The sequence below is a fragment of the Diaporthe batatas genome (genome assembly GCF_019321695.1).
Source record: "Diaporthe batatas strain CRI 302-4 chromosome Unknown Contig00024, whole genome shotgun sequence".
Taxonomy (NCBI): domain Eukaryota; kingdom Fungi; phylum Ascomycota; class Sordariomycetes; order Diaporthales; family Diaporthaceae; genus Diaporthe; species Diaporthe batatas.
In genome coordinates this window covers 251,178-268,357 of record NW_025408571.1, presented here as the reverse complement: position 1 = coordinate 268,357, position 17,180 = coordinate 251,178, and the positions used below count along the sequence as shown (strand labels likewise).

The following is a 17,180-nucleotide window of genomic DNA, read 5'->3' as shown; positions in this document are numbered from 1 at the left end:
GAGGCCAACCAGCCAAACGGCCGAGGTCGACGGGAGGGGCCAGCCACGCACGCTGACTGACTGACAGGAGCAGAGGAGGAGCCATGGGCCATGGCAAGATGGGGAGAATAGTCCATGTTTCCTGCTATATTCCAAACGAGCCCTACGAGCCCTGTCGCTCGGCTGTGGGCCCTGCGGCACCCCTCCTGTTATTTGCCTCACGCATCAGTCAATATCTAATAACCCGCTGCCAGCCACATATCAAACAGACTGTCGGGCTGTCAGGCTGTTGCAGTGTCTGTCTACGTACTTGTTCATTACCTGAGGTTACTCACACACATCTGTGGTCATTCATCCATCACCGCACCCATCAGTTCTATATCGATACGGAGACAAGATCGGCGCAGCTGCAGCCCGCGCCAACCGTGCTTGGATTACACGCTACGACGGCTGCTGCACATGCATGCACCTCTCTTGACCCTGTGCTGAGCCAGCCCATCCCGTCAGCCCGTGGCAGGTCCAGACGCGTTCGCCTAGCGTCAGGAGCTCCCGCTCCCGCGTCGCAGAAAAAGGGGCCAGGGATCCGGGCTTGTTTGATTGACACCCCCGTCGCTGCCCTCTCCAGGCCAAGGGCAGCCCTTAAGACCGGGTCAGAGGACAGCCCTTCCCTGACAGCTATTATTACCACTGCTGCTACAATTACGACTGCTACAACAAAGCCACCCCAGGCAGAACAAGGCGCCCACGACAGCTTCGCAACGGCTGAGGCCAGCTCATACCTTCCCCTTCCGGGACCTTCCCTCGCCTCGCCTCACTCCTTCTCTCCTACGAACAAACAAAACAACAACAACACCTCAGATCCCAGCACCAGCACGAGGGGCAGCCTCCCGGCCTTGCTTGCTCCTTCTCCCACGACCACCCAAGCAACCTACCTCCATACCGAAACCCCACCCGTACCGGCCGTGTTCGAGCCCGCCTCTCTCCTCGACAGCCCGCCAAGATGAGCGTCAGGAACCTCCGGGCCATGTTCGAGAACAAAACTCAGGAAAGCCCGCCCGACCGTGGGCGATCACCTGGTGTGTCTTCGAGTGCAAATGAATCAATCTGTTTGTTTTGCCCCTCTCCATTGTTCTCGTCCTCCGCCCATCCTGTGCGCCCCCCATTCTGTGTCATGGCACCGAGCACCCAGAAACAAAGTCTTGTAATGCATATACGGCGCTGGTTTTCCTGGTCCTTTTGCTAAGACATTCCTCCTGTCCCATTGCTGACTTGGTCCCTCTCCCTCTTCCAGCCGGAACCGAGTCGCCCCGTCCCCTTTCCAAGGTCCGGACGAGCTTCGTGGCAATCGAGAAGGACGGCCGCATAGGGCTCCAGCAGCGGGACCCCAGCGAGGCCTCGAGCGTGTCGGGCAGGAAACTCAGTCAGGACACCGAGGCGGGGTCCTCGGTCCACCCGGACAATATCAGCACGATCGCCTCTTCAACGACGACTACCAGCCATGCAGAACCACCCAAAGAAACCGCCAGCCTCGCCCCCGGCGACCCACCAAAGGGGCTCGCCGCGTCCCCGCAGATCAAAGAAGACCCTCGCGCGAGGAAATCCGATTTTGGCAGCCATTCTTTGAAGAGTCAAGACGCTGTTGGTCCGCCACCCTCGGCTGGCGAGCAGGAGAAGAAAACAAATGGGGTGAAGGCCGTGGAGGCCGTCGGAACACCGGCAAGGTCCACACCAGCAGCTTCGGAAACACCGGCGAAGCCCGCCGGCGACGATGTAAAGAAGGTCAACGGCGCCAACGGCGTGAATGCCGCTGAGGCATCAGCAAAATCCACACCAGCAAAGTCCACACCAGCTGCTTCGGCAAGACCAGCAGTGTCAGCTGCTCCGGAGAGAGTGCCCGTGACAAAACCATCAACAGGGGCATCGAAGCCGGCAGCAGTATCAGCAGCGCCTGCCCGGAAGGTGACGGATAAGGAGCTGGTCATGTCTCCCGACCCAGTGCCGCAACCGAGAGCCGCCACCAGGCCAGCCAACAACAACACCACCACCACCACGACGTCCCACCCGCCAACGACGCCGAAAGCCGCAAGAGCAAGCACCACGGACAAGAAGGCAGTGCCGGCCAGCGTCTCCCCGGGCGGCTTCGTGAAGCCCAGGCCAAAGTCGCCAACGCGCCCCGTCAAGCTCCCCGCCAGCCTGACCACGCACACTACCGCCTCGGGGTCCAGGTCCAGGGTCCCCTCGGGCAGCGTCCCGCCCCCGCCCTCCCACGAGAACAACTCGGCCCGCTCGGCGAGCCGGACCAAGGCGCTGGGGCGCTCGTCCTCGGCGGCCGGGCGGCAGCGGCCCAGCTTCGGGCCGCCGCCCAAGCAGCCGGCCAAGGACCACCCCGTCGCCAAGAAGGACGCCAAGGTCGACGAGGGCTTCCTGGCGCGGATGATGCGGCCCACGCAGGCGAGCGCGTCCAAGAAGAACGAGAAGGTGCCCGTCACGCCGCCGCGGCGGCCGGCGGCGGGGGTGGTCAAGAAGTCGGCCAGCGCAAAGTCCGTCCCCGCGGCCAGGAGGCCCGCCGTGTCCAAGTCGACGTCCGCGGCTACCTCTGCGGCTCCCAGCCCCGAGAGGGTGGTGGTCAGGAAGGAGTCTTCGTCATTGGCAGACAGGGATATCGCGACGGCCGTCGAGGACATGTCGATCGCGGTTCATGATGATGCGCCGCCGAGGACCCCCGAGCGCGAGGCCACCATCGCGGAGGAGCTGGAGGAGGACAGCAGGCCCGGCGAGGCGGGGGCGCTGGCCGATGGCGACCACCACCACGAGGAGGCGGAGGCGGAGGGGCCTGCGCCTGTGGATGATGGCCCGGGGGGCAACGGCAACGGCAAGGCGGCGGGGGCTCTGGATGAGGAGGAGACGTGGTGAGGAAAGGAAAGGAAAGAAGAGGGAAAGAAAAAAAAAGGAAAAACGAGGGAGGGAGGGAGGGTGGTGGGAGTTATGTCGATGAATCTGATGTGATGTGATGTGGTGTGGTGTTTTTGTTCTATTCATTCTCGATATCCATACATGCATGGCGATCACGACTCTAGGGAAAGCGTTTTTGGGTTTTTTGGTTCTCGGGGAATTTTGGTTTTCTCATATGATACCTCCGGGGCAGCGGCGGGGGCAGCAGCAGCAGTGAGAGGGGGAAAGCACAAGGGGGAAAAGCACAGGGGGGGGGAGCACAGCAAGATAGAACTCTCGAGTTGGAAGAGGATGTACAAATGGATATACCCCTTGCCGTTCTTGGCCTTTCTTTTCTTCGGGTGTGCTTGTTTTTATTGTTGTGTGCGTATTGTGACTTGGATGTTTTGCTGGGGAGGCGGGGGGAGGACTTGGGGCTGGTGAGGGAGGGCTGATGGCTGTTTGCTGTCTGTCGCGTGTCCATTTTGCTGGTGGTCCGTCCATCTCGAGTGTGGTGAATATGATGTGTGTGTGCCTCCGTGGGATTGCCAGCTCCGTGGGTGGGTGGGGAGAAGGATAGATCGATGGAAGGCCTATCTGTATTCCTGGGGCCGTCAAAACCACATACAGTCAAAGCTGGGGCTGGGGCATCTTGTCCCTTGTGGGCTAGCCAGCCAGCCAAAGAGTTTTTTGGGGAGGGAGGTGCGTAAGTAGTTTGATTTTGTTTGTCTTCATATTGGATGGAGAGTATGTCACAATGATGGCCCGGTCGGCTGCTCTCCGCAGCCGAGCGAGTCGGTCGAGAGACTTTTGCGCCGGTCGATCAGATAGATCATGGCTTCCTCCTCGACGACGGCGACAAATACTCTCTCCGCTTCAGTCTCGCTTTCCGCAGAATCGTTGACCCGGCGGCGGCGGACAGGTTCTTGGAGCATGATCTCGCCATCATTGGCTGCCGTTGCGCGTCTCGCGGGCTGGCTGTCTGTCTGTCCTTGGGACCCGGAGCCGCCTTGCCTTGCCATGCCATGCCATGCCATGCCGTGCTGCCATCCATCCCGCTCATCTTGGTCCTTTGAGCCTCTCTCTCTCTCTCACACACACACCGTTTCTCTCTCAAAAGCCCCCTCACCCGATGACTCGCCCAATCCCTCCTTCCCCTTCCCTACAAAAACACCCAGCCCTTCATCAAAGAAAAAAAAAAAGAGACCAACCCCCCTCAATAAGGCGACACCCGCGCCAGCACAAGCCCCCCGATCTCCTTCTCCAGCGCCTCCCGGATCTCAAGCACCCCCTTGTCGGTGGCGACAAACATGCACTCGCCCATCTTCAACCCGTCGACGTAGCCCTCCTCGAACCCGCGCGCGATGCGCCGCAGCCCCGGCAGCTTCATCGTGATGGGCCGGCTGGGCTTGCTGACGGACTTGACGTTGCGCATGACGGGCTGGTCGCCGACGTACTTGAGCCCCAGCCACAGGCGCCGCGTCGCGACGTTGGCGGTGGTCACGGGCTCGGGCTCGAGGGTCAGGAGCTGCTCGGGGGGAGGGGGCGTGGGCCCCGCGCGCACGACGTGCGACACCAGCCCCGAGCGGTGCAGGGCCAGCGCGAAGAGGAGGTTGTATTTCGTGTTTGGGAGGGAGGTCAGGCCCAGGCGGGCGCGGGAGGCGTTCTGGAGGTGCGCGCAGGCGTTTGCTATGTTTGCTATGCCCATCTTGGTGGCGGGCTGTGGGTGTGGGTGTGGGTGGGTGTTGTTGGTGTGTTGGGCCGGAGGGAGAGGGAGCGCTCTGCTCTTTGGGAGAGGCCCCTCCTGTTTTTGGGTCTCGTCGTGGGGGTCTCGTTCGGTCTTGTGTCTTGGGCTCGTTGGGTGGTGTTCGGATTTCGCGGCTGGGATGGTGGTGATGCTGGGGTGTTGCGGCGGGTGAGGGTGAGCAGAGGTCCAATCTCCCGCTTTCTGTTTATCTAGGCGGTTTGCTCGTCGGTGTTGTCGTCTTGCCACCGGGTCGAGGGGAGAAAGTCTTGTAGTATCACAACACCATTCAACGATCATCGTCTCCCCAAAATTTCGGGAGCCAGCCTGCAGACGCACAGACCACCAGAGCTTGCGCCCGAGGAGTGATGTACCCGTGTACTCTGGACCGCCTCCGGGAGTCTGGAGCTGGACCCCTGTCCTGCCATGCCCTGCCTTGCCTGCTTGCTGCTCCCGTCCCGCCGTCGACCCCACCCCACTCGCCCCGACCGCAGCGCAGCCATTGGCCAACCACGGAGCGATGCCACCCCAAGACGAGCACTGCTAAGCGCCCAACATGCGGGCTGCCTGGGGGTGTCTCTGCCGGGATCGTCGCGATTGAGTGAGAGGGAGGTGAGAGGTGAGAGAGGGAGGGAGGGAATCAATCACAGAGGGTCGCACATGGCACATGCACCACTCGCTAGCAGTGCTTGCATGTGTGCTGTGGGCCGTCCGCCTCCCGAGGTGACGTCCGGAACTGCTGGGTTTGTGTGTGTCGCTTCTTAAAGTTGGGGGGGTGAGGTCTGCCTTTTTTTTCCCTCTTCTTCTCCTCCAGACTCTTTTCTCTCGACTTTCAACTGCTCTGTTACTTTGACCGTGCCTGTTGCTGTTATTGTGCTTCAAGCGAACACATCTCTCTCTGAAGTACTCTCCATCTCGTGCGCCGCCTTGCGCCGTTCTTAGCCTACCCGCGTCGGATCTCCGATTGTTCCTCCCTTGGGGAGCTCCTGCGACCCCTCCCTCCCCTTGAAAGATGGCTCTCAGGCCGGGAGAGGAAAATGTGGCCACGCTGTAAGTGAAAAAGGAGACTTGGTCCATCCGATTATCTCATGCTCCCCGTGGCTGACAACCCGTGCTCCGCGCCCCGCCCACTCACAGCTTTGGCGATGTGCATTACTTCTACGGCCCGCCCACCGACTCACCTCCACACCACCGCTTCGACAAGGGCTCATATGTCTACCTGTTCGAGAACGCAAATGAGGGGAGGGCGCGCATAGAAGTCGCAAACCACGTCGGCACAGACGACCAGGATGCATTTGATGGGTGTGAGTGAAGACCCGGCCTTGGTTGGGCAACAAGAAGCTGATCATCGACTCTTGTCATGCCCGCCGCAGTCCTCGACAAGGTCCACGTCACCTACTCCTACAGGCAGCACTGCATGGTCAACCTGGCAGTCGGCGACGTCGAGGGCCACGACGAGTGGCACCTGCCGACGTACGACCCCCACAACCAGAACAAGTACCACTACAAGCTGCACTCCCTCGACATCTACTTCTGGACCCAGCACGACGCCCTCTCCTTTGTAAACGGCATCCGGCGCGTCCTGCCACCGAACCAGGTCGACGTCCAGGATGAGCCGGGCCCACCGTCACGCGCCGAGCAGCGGCACCACCACCAGCAGCACTCACACTCGCACGCAGCCGACGTGAACCCGCTCGTCCAGAAGCTGGAGAACGCCGCCATCTTCTCAGACGCCTCGAAGATCCCCCCGCCGCCGCCCCAGCAGCCCAACGGCGGCAGGGGCAGCAGCACCAGCAACACCAACATCCCCTCCTTCGCGCCCCCGCCGCTCTCCGCCCTGCCCAACAACGACGACGGAAACGACACACCGCCAGAATCCACAACCTCGCCCGCCAGCTTCGCCCCGATGGCCTACAACCCGGCCGCCCCGGCGGCCCCGGAGCAGATCCGCCACCGCGAGAAGACCCCGCCCCCCGAGGACGGCGACGTCAACCCCCTGCACGCCCGCCTCGCCCAGGACGCCGGGACCCCCTTCTCGCCCGGGCTCGTGTCGGGCATGCCCGCCCACATGCACATGACGAGCAGCCCGCTGAGCCCGGGCGTCCCGCCGCCCCAGTTCGGCGCCGGCCCCCCCGGGGCGCCCAGCTTCCCCGGCCCGCCCGTCGCGAGCCCGGGCCTGCCGCCGCAGGGCTTTGGGGTAGGGGGAGGGGTGGGAGGCGTGGGAGGCGTGGGACACCCGCACCCGGGCCTGGCGCGCGCCGCCACCATGCCCGCCCACGCCCACGGGATGCCCTCGCCCGCGCTGCAGAGCCCGTACGGCGCCGGGCCGTCACAGTTCCCAGGGAGCCCAGGCTTCGCCGCGCCGCACCAACAGCAGCAGCCGCACGGGACCTCGACCCCGACCCCGCCGCCCCCGCCGCCGCCGGGGGCGCCGCCGCCGGGCGGCTTCTCAAACTACACGTACGCGACGCAGCAGGGGGGCGGCCACGGCGCGGGCGGCGGCGGCGAGTACGGGATCCACCAGCAGGCGTACCGGCCGACCGAGGGCGAGGTGGCGGCGCGGGGGTACAAGGCTGCCAAGAAGGAGCGGGAGCCGCGGGGCAGGCTGGAGGAGAATGCCGGGCGGCTCGAGCGCGGGGTTACTGGGATGTTTAAGAAGTTTGAGAAGAAGTTTGGGTGATTGGGGTGTGGTGTGGTGTGTGTGTGTGTGACGGTGCGGTGCGGTGCGGTGCGGTGCGGTATGGGCTGCTTTATGTACTGTGCTGTGCTGTGCTGTACTGTACTGCTATGGATAACTAGTATGCGGTACTGGCTTGGTTGTTGTGGTTCTTTCAGCCGAGCGCATAGTCTGTATGTGTGTGTGGCGACTGGTCTGGCAGTCCTTGTGCGATGCCGTCACGGTTGGGTGGGGGTGGAGTAGGTTTTGGCTAGCTGCTTGGGGGGGCGGGGGCATTAATTGGCGTTTTTTTATATTTATTTTCTTGGGTTTGTTTATCTGTCTGTCTGTCTGGCCTGGGATCACATACACATACACATACATCTAGGCTTTGAGCTCAGCAGGACGGACATATGGACAGACGCGTGTAATCGGGTAGGTAGCTTGGGCAGTGATAGCCCACACTGAGTAATGAATAGGACATTTGTCCTCGAAATATACTACAGGGTTGGTTCCGTGTAATTCGGGCGGGACTTTATATTGGGAGGCCGTCTTGTGTTGGGAACCCGTCTTGTGCGGATGGGTGGATGTGGATGGATAGACCCACAAACAGGCCGGTTTTTGTTGTCAGAGCAAGCCCACATCAGATGAATCCAACTATCCATCATTAGCTCTCCTAAAGACCAATCCAAAGTCCAAGTGAAAGATTCATTTATTCGTTTATTCATTCATTCAGGGAGAACAGATTGCAAGGAAAAGTACCCTAGGGTGAGCAAGCAAGCAAGGCAAACAAACGCAGGTATATATTGGTATCATGATTATCATCTTAAAAACTCGACTACATATGCAAATGCAAGGTAATCAACAAAAAGCCGTCTGCGAGCCCGAACGCCATAGCTAGCTAGCCCGCCCTCATAAACAATCAACCTCGCTTCATGTGCCTCCTCGGAACCCGCCATCGTTTTGGGCCGTTCGTTCGCTGCATGCTGCGCAGATCGCCAAGGTCAGACCGCGATCACCACCGCCACCGCGTGACCATCCCCTCACAGCCAGCTACCCAGCCAAGCCCAGTTCAAGCCCAGTTTCCCAGGTAGACAGACAAATAGATAGATGCCCACTCAAAGATAGAGGGGGGGGCAAGCAAAGACCCGCCGGCCTCAAGGACCGGGCCGCTCATTGTCCTCGGCCTGAGAGGCGTTGGCTTCAGATCTTTCTGGTTGCAGACGCCGTCTTCTTGGTCTGTCTGTCCGTGCCCGCCCCCTTAAGCCGAGATTAAATGCGATGTTGACATTGACGTGAGTGTGTGTGTGTGTGTGTGCTGCGCTGGCGGACACAGCAAAACGAACGTCCGGTCCGGTGGTTATGATGCGATGGCCCCGAAATCTCCCATCCGTCAACGTCGCCGCGTCCGCGTGGGCGATTTTTGAGCGGGAGATGGAATCAGCAGGTCGTGCGCCTGAGGGCCGGTGATAGCTGGCTGGCTGGCTGGCTGGCTGGGCTGGGCTGGGCTGCGGCAGACCCCGATGAACGAGAGACGCGGTCCCAACCAGGTGAGACCAAAATAACCTCTGAGGCACAAACCGCCGCGGCGCGCGTGTTCCCTCTCATGTTCGGCTCGGCCGCCCACCTGTCTTCTCACGCGGGTATTTCCAGATCTCGATGATGAATAGAGAGGCCGGCGCTGAGTGAGGTCCTCGGTGGCTCACCAGCCCGACCCAGGAAGATGGATGGATAGATGCATGCATGCATGGTCTATCCCGCGACGACAGACCGCTGTGGTGGTGGTGGTGGTGGTGAGGGGGTATCATCATGCAGTCTTTCATCGCCTCAGCCAACCCACCCCCGGGGCAGTCCATCAACGACAACCACCAACAAAAGCCAAGACGTGAAACAAAAGCCACACGCAAGGCAGAATAAAAAAATTGGTCGTATGCAGTCGTGCATCATATCAAGCCCGAGCGGACGACAGAAACATGAAACGGCGGCAGGTCAGGTTTGGCACTAACACCACCACCAGCGCCAGTGTCACCCGCACCCGCCCCGGATCCCCGCCGGGTTTCAGACGACCACACCACCAGCAGACCCTCACCCTCCTCCTTCTCGCACACCACAAACCCCTGGTCCTGGTCGTCGCAGCCGTCGTCCTCGTCGTCAAAGTAGCAGTGGCGCCGGCACAGGCGCTCCCGCCTCTGGTGGTGGTCAGCGCCGCCCCTCCTCCTGCCGGCACTGCTGCACAGGGACAGCGCCAGCGCCACGAGGGCGACGGCGCAGGCGACCAGGACCACGGCGAGCACGACGGGCCGCTGGGGGGCGCAGTGGGAAGGGGAGAAGTGCCGGGAGAAAAAGGCGGCGGCGGACTGCAGCGGGCCCGGGCGCATGTCGACCTGCTGGAAGGGGCTCTCGTAGTGGGTGTGGTGCAGCGGGCGGGCTGCGGGGGCGTGTTAGTTGGTTTTCACGTGGATCTCTGAGGACAGAGGACGGGGACAGTAGAATGAACCTACTCGAGTTCTGGGGTGGGTTCATGGCCGGCCAGTCGAAGTGGCCGACGAGTGGTTTCTGCGCGGCTGGGGCCATGGTATTGTGGGGTATTAATTTGGTTTGGACGACGACAAGACGACGAGGTCGTGGTAAACAAGTCTCTCTCTCGGACGGACAGGTTTAGAGCAAAGGAGTTGGGAGACAAAAAGTCTGGTGTGTACCGTCGATATATACTAGTAAGACACAACGGTTCTCGTACCAGCCAGGGCAAAGGGATGGATGAGCGCGCAGACAGGCAGGTATAAGAGTGGGAACAATAAGGGTAATTCCTAAGCTGAAGGAATCCCAATAAGGTTGTGTGGGGCCCCTCGAGATCCTTATACGGTGGGTAGGGTGGGCTCTTCCTGCCAGGACTGGACTGGATCGGGCTGGGGCTGGAATGTGAAGCGATTATGGCACACGTCGCGGGCGGACGCGGGGCATTACTCACATACATACCCAAGCACCACCAGCACCAGCACATAAGGCTACCAACGGGCTGGGTGTGACTAGTGGCAGTTGGGACGCACACAGACGCGATCGGGACTCGGAGGGATCAAGGCGGCAGGCGCACGTCGGGCTGGGCGGAGGGGGGCCTGCGATCCGGCCTCTAGCCTACCACCCACCTACCCAAGCACACTAACTAAGGTAGCAAGGTGCACGCCTTGCCCGTGACCTGGGTGGCGCATTCCAAGAGCCGGGATTGGCGGGCGCGCCAAAACTGCCTAGAGCGGGAGGGAAAGGGCCTGGGGTCTTTGGACGGGAAGGAAGGATGCGGTCAGCGAGACGTGGTAGCCTAGGAGTTAGCGGGGAGGGGAAAGGAAAAGAAGGAAGATCAGAAAAAGTGACCATGGAGGGAGAGAGACGCAACTGCCTCGTGGTCTGTCTGGCATGGGCCTGCAGGTCTGACATGACATGGGGTGATGGGGTGTTGTGTGGTAGCAGTACTATGTATGTAGCAGGCATTGACAGGCAGGCAGGCAGGCAGGCAGGCTGGCTGCGGGAAGGATCCACGATGGAGTCTGGCTCGCCCACCAGGTCAGCTAGCGACTGCCTCCACTCCACATACAATGCACAGTACATCCGTGCCCCAGGGCAGGGCCCTCTCCCACCCAAAAATATCTCGTCCCCCCTCGGCTGATTTCCGGAGAGCCCCCAGCCCAGCATGATGAGTCGAACTTCAGCTTCTGCCGCGCCGACACGCCTGTTGATCTGTAGCCCGACTTGTGCAGTGTATAATTTGCCAGCCCCGTAACAGCAACAAGATTGATTGCTAGCTGGATAGACACACCAGCAAGGCAACGTTTCCCAGCGATCAGTCCTGCCCGTCAGCCTCCCTCTCCTCTCAGTCCGGGATGACGATTGCTCGCCGCCAGGCCGAGCGGCCCCACCCAGCACCGAATATTGAGCCTCTTCTGGGAGATCACCCTCGGCATCACCCCTGCAGCATACGAGCCGCTCCCCGTGCAATCGCCAGATTTGCTTCCTTCTTTCTGCCTAACTAGCTTACTAGATAGGAGGCCTTTTTATAACATGTCTCTCCGCCACATCTGGGCTGAAATAGTAGGTACGGATTCTATAGCAATTTCGCAAGGTCGAGTATCTAGGGTCCCACCCCATATTATTCCTCCGCTCCCTCCCCGAACCATCAGGGACAACATGAGCCGCTCAAATTAGAGTTTCCACGACTCGTTAGGGACATATTCTGTGCTACAAATATTAGGCTTATTGAAGGGATTCCTCGAAATGTCCACAACTCTGGTATCCGCTTGGGATAATGGGGACCATCTTGAGTGGCGTGCTCTTCGAGTAGCCCACAACCTTGAAGGCAGTCAAGGCGATACCTACATACTCCTCAGTCCGCACAACCACGTTAGTGATAGACCACTGCTGCCTTTTATTTGAAAGCCCCCCACGCATTTGGCCTTCAACTAACCATTTGCAGTCGCCCACGCCGGATTATCCGGTCTTTGACTGAGGATGGTGCAGCCAGAGAAGTAGTAATCAGAGCCGGAGTCAAAGTCAAAGCCGTCGTCCCCTGTGTTACATCACTTCCCTCCTCCTGCGGCTCGACAGGCCATTTGTACAAGCTCAGCCGCTTCTTGTACGACATCTCGAGTCGGCCTTCGAATGCCTCTCGAACCATCATCTAGATTAGTTCCATACCTGTAATTTCGGCGGTCTAAAACGACAAATAATACTACATTATAGCTCATTTTATCTCTAACATACCCAGCCTATATTCCAACTACCCCCTAATTCTAACTACCCTATACTTATATTTATATATATATATATATCTATCCCTATTTTATTTATACCTTTTTATAACTTTATAAGGATTTTTTTTAATTATTAAACTTTCTTTAAATATTATTCTAATTATTATAAAAAAATATTAAAAAGAATTTATAATATATTTATAATAATTAAAGATAATATATTTATATAAAAAGCCTTTAAAATTTAATATATTTTATATATTATATTATAAAATTATTTTTAATATATAAAATAGATTTACTATTTATAAATATATTTTTAATATTTAAAAGAATTAATTAATATTATTTTAATTAATTAAAATAATTTAAATTATATTTTAATTTATTAAAAATAGATTTTAATAAGTTAAATAATCTTTTCTTTCTTTAATATCTTTTATTAAAGAAAAGTAATTAAAACTTTTTAATTTATTACTTTATTTTTAAAAATTATAAATATTAATAAATTAAAATAAAATAATTAATAATAATAATAATAAAAGATATTTCTATATAGTTTAATTTAATATAATTATTTATTATAAAATTTATTAAATTAATTAATTATTAAAATATTAATAAAAAAGATTAATAAAAAAGTTTAAAAATATTTATAATTAATTATTTTAAAAATAATAAGTTACTTTAAAAGAACTTTAATTTATATATATAAACCTTTTTATAAAATATATATTTATTATAAATAAATTTTAAACCTTTTAATTATATTTAAAGTATTAAATATATAATAATAATAGTTTTTATAATTTTATAAATTATAAAAATTAATAATTTATAATAATAAAGAAAGGTTAAATAAAAAGTTTATTATAATTAAATAATTAAAGAAAGTTTTTCTTTTTTAAATTATATTAAAAGGTTTATTAAAATACTACCTTTTTATAATTAATAAATATTATATATATATTATAATTAATTTTATTTAAAAATATTATTTAATATTATAGGCTGGCCCTAAAGGGGCTATAAGCTAGCTAGCGCCTTTTACTATAAGCTAGTTTAACTAATAACCTTAAAGCTAATTAGGCTAAAAGGTATATATCTTACCCATACCCATATATTAAAACGCTAAAATTCATAAGGATTTTAAAGTCTAATAATATAGATAGTTAGGTTATTACTTTTTTTAATCTACTATTAAAATATACCTATAAATATATAGTTTTAACTATCTATAAAGCTTACTTATATAATTAAACTATAAATTTATATTATTTTTTTCCTTAAATAAACTATTCTTAATCTACTTATATAATTTATATCCTTTAATAATACTAGCTAAAATACTCTTAAAATCTCGTTTTTTTCCCTATAATCTACTTAAATTTACTTTTTATTAATTAAGCTAAAATAGTATAATAATAATATACTCTAAGATTTAAGTTTTAATTTATACTAATTAAAAGGTTATAAAATTAAAAGGATATATATTATTTCTATTTTAATAAAAATTTAAATTTACTATAATAAAAGTTTTAGGTTTAAATTTAATTTAAGTAATTTCTTTTTATTTTTTTAAATTACTTTTATTTTAATTTAAAGCTTAATTATTAAATCTAGCTAAATCACTTAAATTTATAAAATTTTATATAATTAATAAAATATTAATAAATAAATAATAATAGCTAGTTATAACTAGTAAAACCTATTAGTTAAGGCAACTACTTAGCCTACTTTTAATTATACTAATTTAGTAATTTACCTTTTATCTCTTTCTAATATTATTTTATTAATATATTATAAACTTTTATAAAATATCTATTACTAATATATATTAAAAGGTTTATACTATTATATTTATTTTAAAAAGATTTTATTAAAACTTTAAAAATATAAGTATTCTTAATATAATAAATAATAATTACCTATAGGCTATTATAAAAAATTTATACTTATATATTTACTAATATACTTATAATATCTAATTACTTAAAATAAAAATATAAAATAAAGCCTTATTTTTTAAAAAAATATAAATTTAATTTTTAACACTTTAAGCCTAATTATATAATTTTTATAATTAGCACCTTATAATTAGCTACTAATTATTTATAAAAGCTTTTTTTTACTTTATAAGTTTCTATATATATATAATATATAGCTTTAAGTTAAAAGAAATACTATTTTAAAAAGAAAATAAAAGCTATAATTATAAAACTTTAATATATAATTATATAATATAATTACTTACTAAATTAAGGTTTAAATATTATAATTAAGGTTAGCTAATTATTTATAAAAATTATTCTTTTAAATTACTATTTACCTTTTAACCTTACTATTTCCTTTTAATCTATTAAATATAATTAAATATAAATATAATTTATAATAGTAATACTAACCTATAATAACTTTACCTATAAAGTAGTTTATATTATTTAAAATCTACTTTTAAAACTTTAAAAACATTAACAATTCTTTTATTAATATAAATATAACTTTATAAGTTATATTAAATATAATCTTAGCCTTAATTTAATTAATAATATACTTAATTACTATAAAAATAGAAACTTTATTTATAAATATAAAATTAATTACTTAGTATATTAAAGGCGCTAGTAATATAATTAGATTAAAATTTAAAAGTATTAAATAAAAAGATTTTATTAATTAGTATTTTTTATACTTTATAATTATCTATTATATAATAAGGGTAATCTTTAAATATTAATATTCTTTAAATACTTTATAAAAAGTACTTCTAATTATAATATAATTATAATTAAAATAAAGTTTCTTAATAGCTATTAATAAGTTATTAAACTTAAAAACTAAAAGGAGAAGAGTTACTAAAGGGGTAATTCGTACTTTATAAAAAGGGTCACTAAGTAAGCACTAGTACTTTTAAATTTTATATAAGTAGTTGCTAAGTACTATAAAGTACTTTTATATTTATTTAAATCTAATAACTTTAAATAAACTAACTCCTTTTTATAAATACTTATAGACTACTTAAAGATCTACTCTATTTAATTAGTAAGATTTATAGATTTACTTTAATAAATTTTTTTCTTTTTTTTACTTAAAAATAGAAAGTAATATTTTAAAAATTATATTTTTAAAAGAGTAAAATAAATAGTTTATAAATATATTAATCTTTTAATATAATATATAATATAAATACTATAATATTCTATAATATCTAAAAATATATAATTTAAAAAGGCTAGTTTATCTTAATATTAATAATCTTTAGGACTTATAATTAATTAAAATTATAATTTTAATACCTTAAATCTAATAAAACTAATATTATAAAGCTAATAGAATTCTAAGTAATTTCTCTTTTAAGTAAAATATTATATTTATATATTAATAAACTTTTTAAAAAGTATAAAATTAAATATAAAATAAATTCCTAGCTATATAAATAAAATTATAAAAAGTAGCACTAATATAGCGCTTACTTATATTAAACTTAATTATAAAGAGTAGTTACTAATTAAAAGTCCTTATAACTAGTAAACTAATAATAGTATTTCTAATTTTATACTATTATTTTTAAACCTTTTAATAAATATAATAACTTAACCTTTAAAACCTCTAATATAATCTATAAGGTACTAATCTACTTAAAATAATTATTTATTAAATTATAAAAGTACTATAATATTAATAAAACTATATACTTTTATTATAATTATTAATATAAAGTGGTTATAAATAGTAGTAACCTTTAATAAGTTAATAATAATACTATTTTTAAAATAAAAAGCTAAAAACTTTTACTTAATAAATAAGCTAGTTTTAAGTATATTTAAAATAAAATTATAAACTATAAATTAGGTAAATATAATTAATATATATTTATAAAGTTACTTTATAATATTTATCTAAATAGTAATATTATTTATTAAACTATATATAAACTTATAAAGTTTATAAAGGACTTTTAATAAACTTTTAAAATATAACTAGAATATTATAAAGGTTAAATAGTATTACTAACTATTTATATAGACTAAATAATATAATAAAAGTAGTCTTTTTATTATTTTTAAATCTAGTTAAATATATTAAAAGCTATTTTTAAGTCTATAAAGATATACTATTTATAACCTATTATATATTAGATTTAATTTATTATATTAAATATAAAATATATATACTTTTAGTATAATTATTTAATTAATAATAATTATAATAAAAATACTAAATAGTTTATTTAAGTTAGACCTCTTCTTATATATAGCTATAAGCTTTTAAATATAAAATAAAAGGTAAAAACTAAGAACTTTTACTTTTATAAATAAATATATTTTTATAAGCTTTAATAAAATTATATATAGCTTATTCTTATAAGAAATTAAATTATTTTAAAAAGGTAAAAGGCTTATAATTACTTATATTAATATAATAAATAGTCTTTAATAAGATATTTATATAATATTACTTTTATTAAATAAACTAAGAAACTTTAATATATACTCCTTAATATAAGTAGTTATTTAAAGGTTATTTATAAAAATATTTAAGTGCTACTTTAAAAATAAAAAAGGGTTTTAATATCTAAAATACTATCTTTATAATTAAAAATTTTAATTTATATACTTTAAAAGTACTAATTTAAGCTAGTTAAAAAGTATAAATAAATAAAGGGTTTCCTTTTATATATAATATATTATCTATTAATAAAAATTGTTCTTTTAAAGGTAAGTTTACTTAAAAATATATTATTAAAGACTATTTTATAAAAACTATAAAATTCTTTAAAAATCTATTAATTAAAATAAATTTTATAATAATAAACATATTCTTTATAATTAAAAGCTAATACTATTAATATTATTTATTTATATAAAGTTTATAAAAATATAACTTAAACCTTATTATTAGAAGTTTAAAGTAATAATAGGCTTAAAAGCTATAATTTAAAAAATATAAAAGTTATAGCTATTAATAAACTAAATATAAAAAATTATAAGATATTTTTATATTTTTATAAAATAGTTTATTATAAAAAAGTAAGGGATTACTAATATCTACTTTTATATAAAAGGTATTTTAGTAACCTAATTTTTAAAATAAATATTATTAAAAATCCTCTTTAAAAATTATTAATATT

At 46.1% G+C, this 17,180-nt stretch overlaps 4 protein-coding genes across 4 annotated transcripts; 2 read left to right on the top strand and 2 right to left on the bottom strand.

Annotated features, from left to right (window-relative positions):
* Nucleotides 1-5: 5 nt before the first annotated feature.
* Nucleotides 6-3,165, top strand: KVR01_013188 (uncharacterized protein). Its single transcript, XM_044788599.1, has 2 exons — nt 6-1,085; nt 1,271-3,165. The coding sequence occupies exons 1-2, from the start codon at nt 980-982 to the stop codon at nt 2,890-2,892; spliced, it is 1,728 nt and encodes a 575-aa protein (XP_044637833.1). The 5' UTR covers nt 6-979; the 3' UTR covers nt 2,893-3,165.
* Nucleotides 3,166-3,489: 324 nt separating this feature from the next.
* On the bottom strand, nt 3,490-4,912 carry KVR01_013148 (mitochondrial 37S ribosomal protein MRPS8). Its single transcript, XM_044785461.1, has one exon. The coding sequence runs from the start codon at nt 4,616-4,618 to the stop codon at nt 4,127-4,129; it is 492 nt and encodes a 163-aa protein (XP_044637793.1). The 5' UTR covers nt 4,619-4,912; the 3' UTR covers nt 3,490-4,126.
* Nucleotides 4,913-5,277: 365 nt separating this feature from the next.
* On the top strand, nt 5,278-8,105 carry KVR01_013175 (uncharacterized protein). Its single transcript, XM_044781320.1, has 3 exons — nt 5,278-5,704; nt 5,792-5,958; nt 6,028-8,105. The coding sequence occupies exons 1-3, from the start codon at nt 5,667-5,669 to the stop codon at nt 7,332-7,334; spliced, it is 1,512 nt and encodes a 503-aa protein (XP_044637820.1). The 5' UTR covers nt 5,278-5,666; the 3' UTR covers nt 7,335-8,105.
* Nucleotides 8,106-9,253: 1,148 nt separating this feature from the next.
* On the bottom strand, nt 9,254-9,884 carry KVR01_013164 (uncharacterized protein; the record flags this gene model as incomplete). The annotated part of the gene is made up of 2 exons (XM_044792192.1): nt 9,254-9,738; nt 9,812-9,884. 2 exons carry the CDS (start codon nt 9,882-9,884, stop codon nt 9,254-9,256), a joined length of 558 nt encoding a protein of 185 aa, XP_044637809.1.
* Between the last annotated feature and the right edge of the window lie 7,296 nt (nt 9,885-17,180).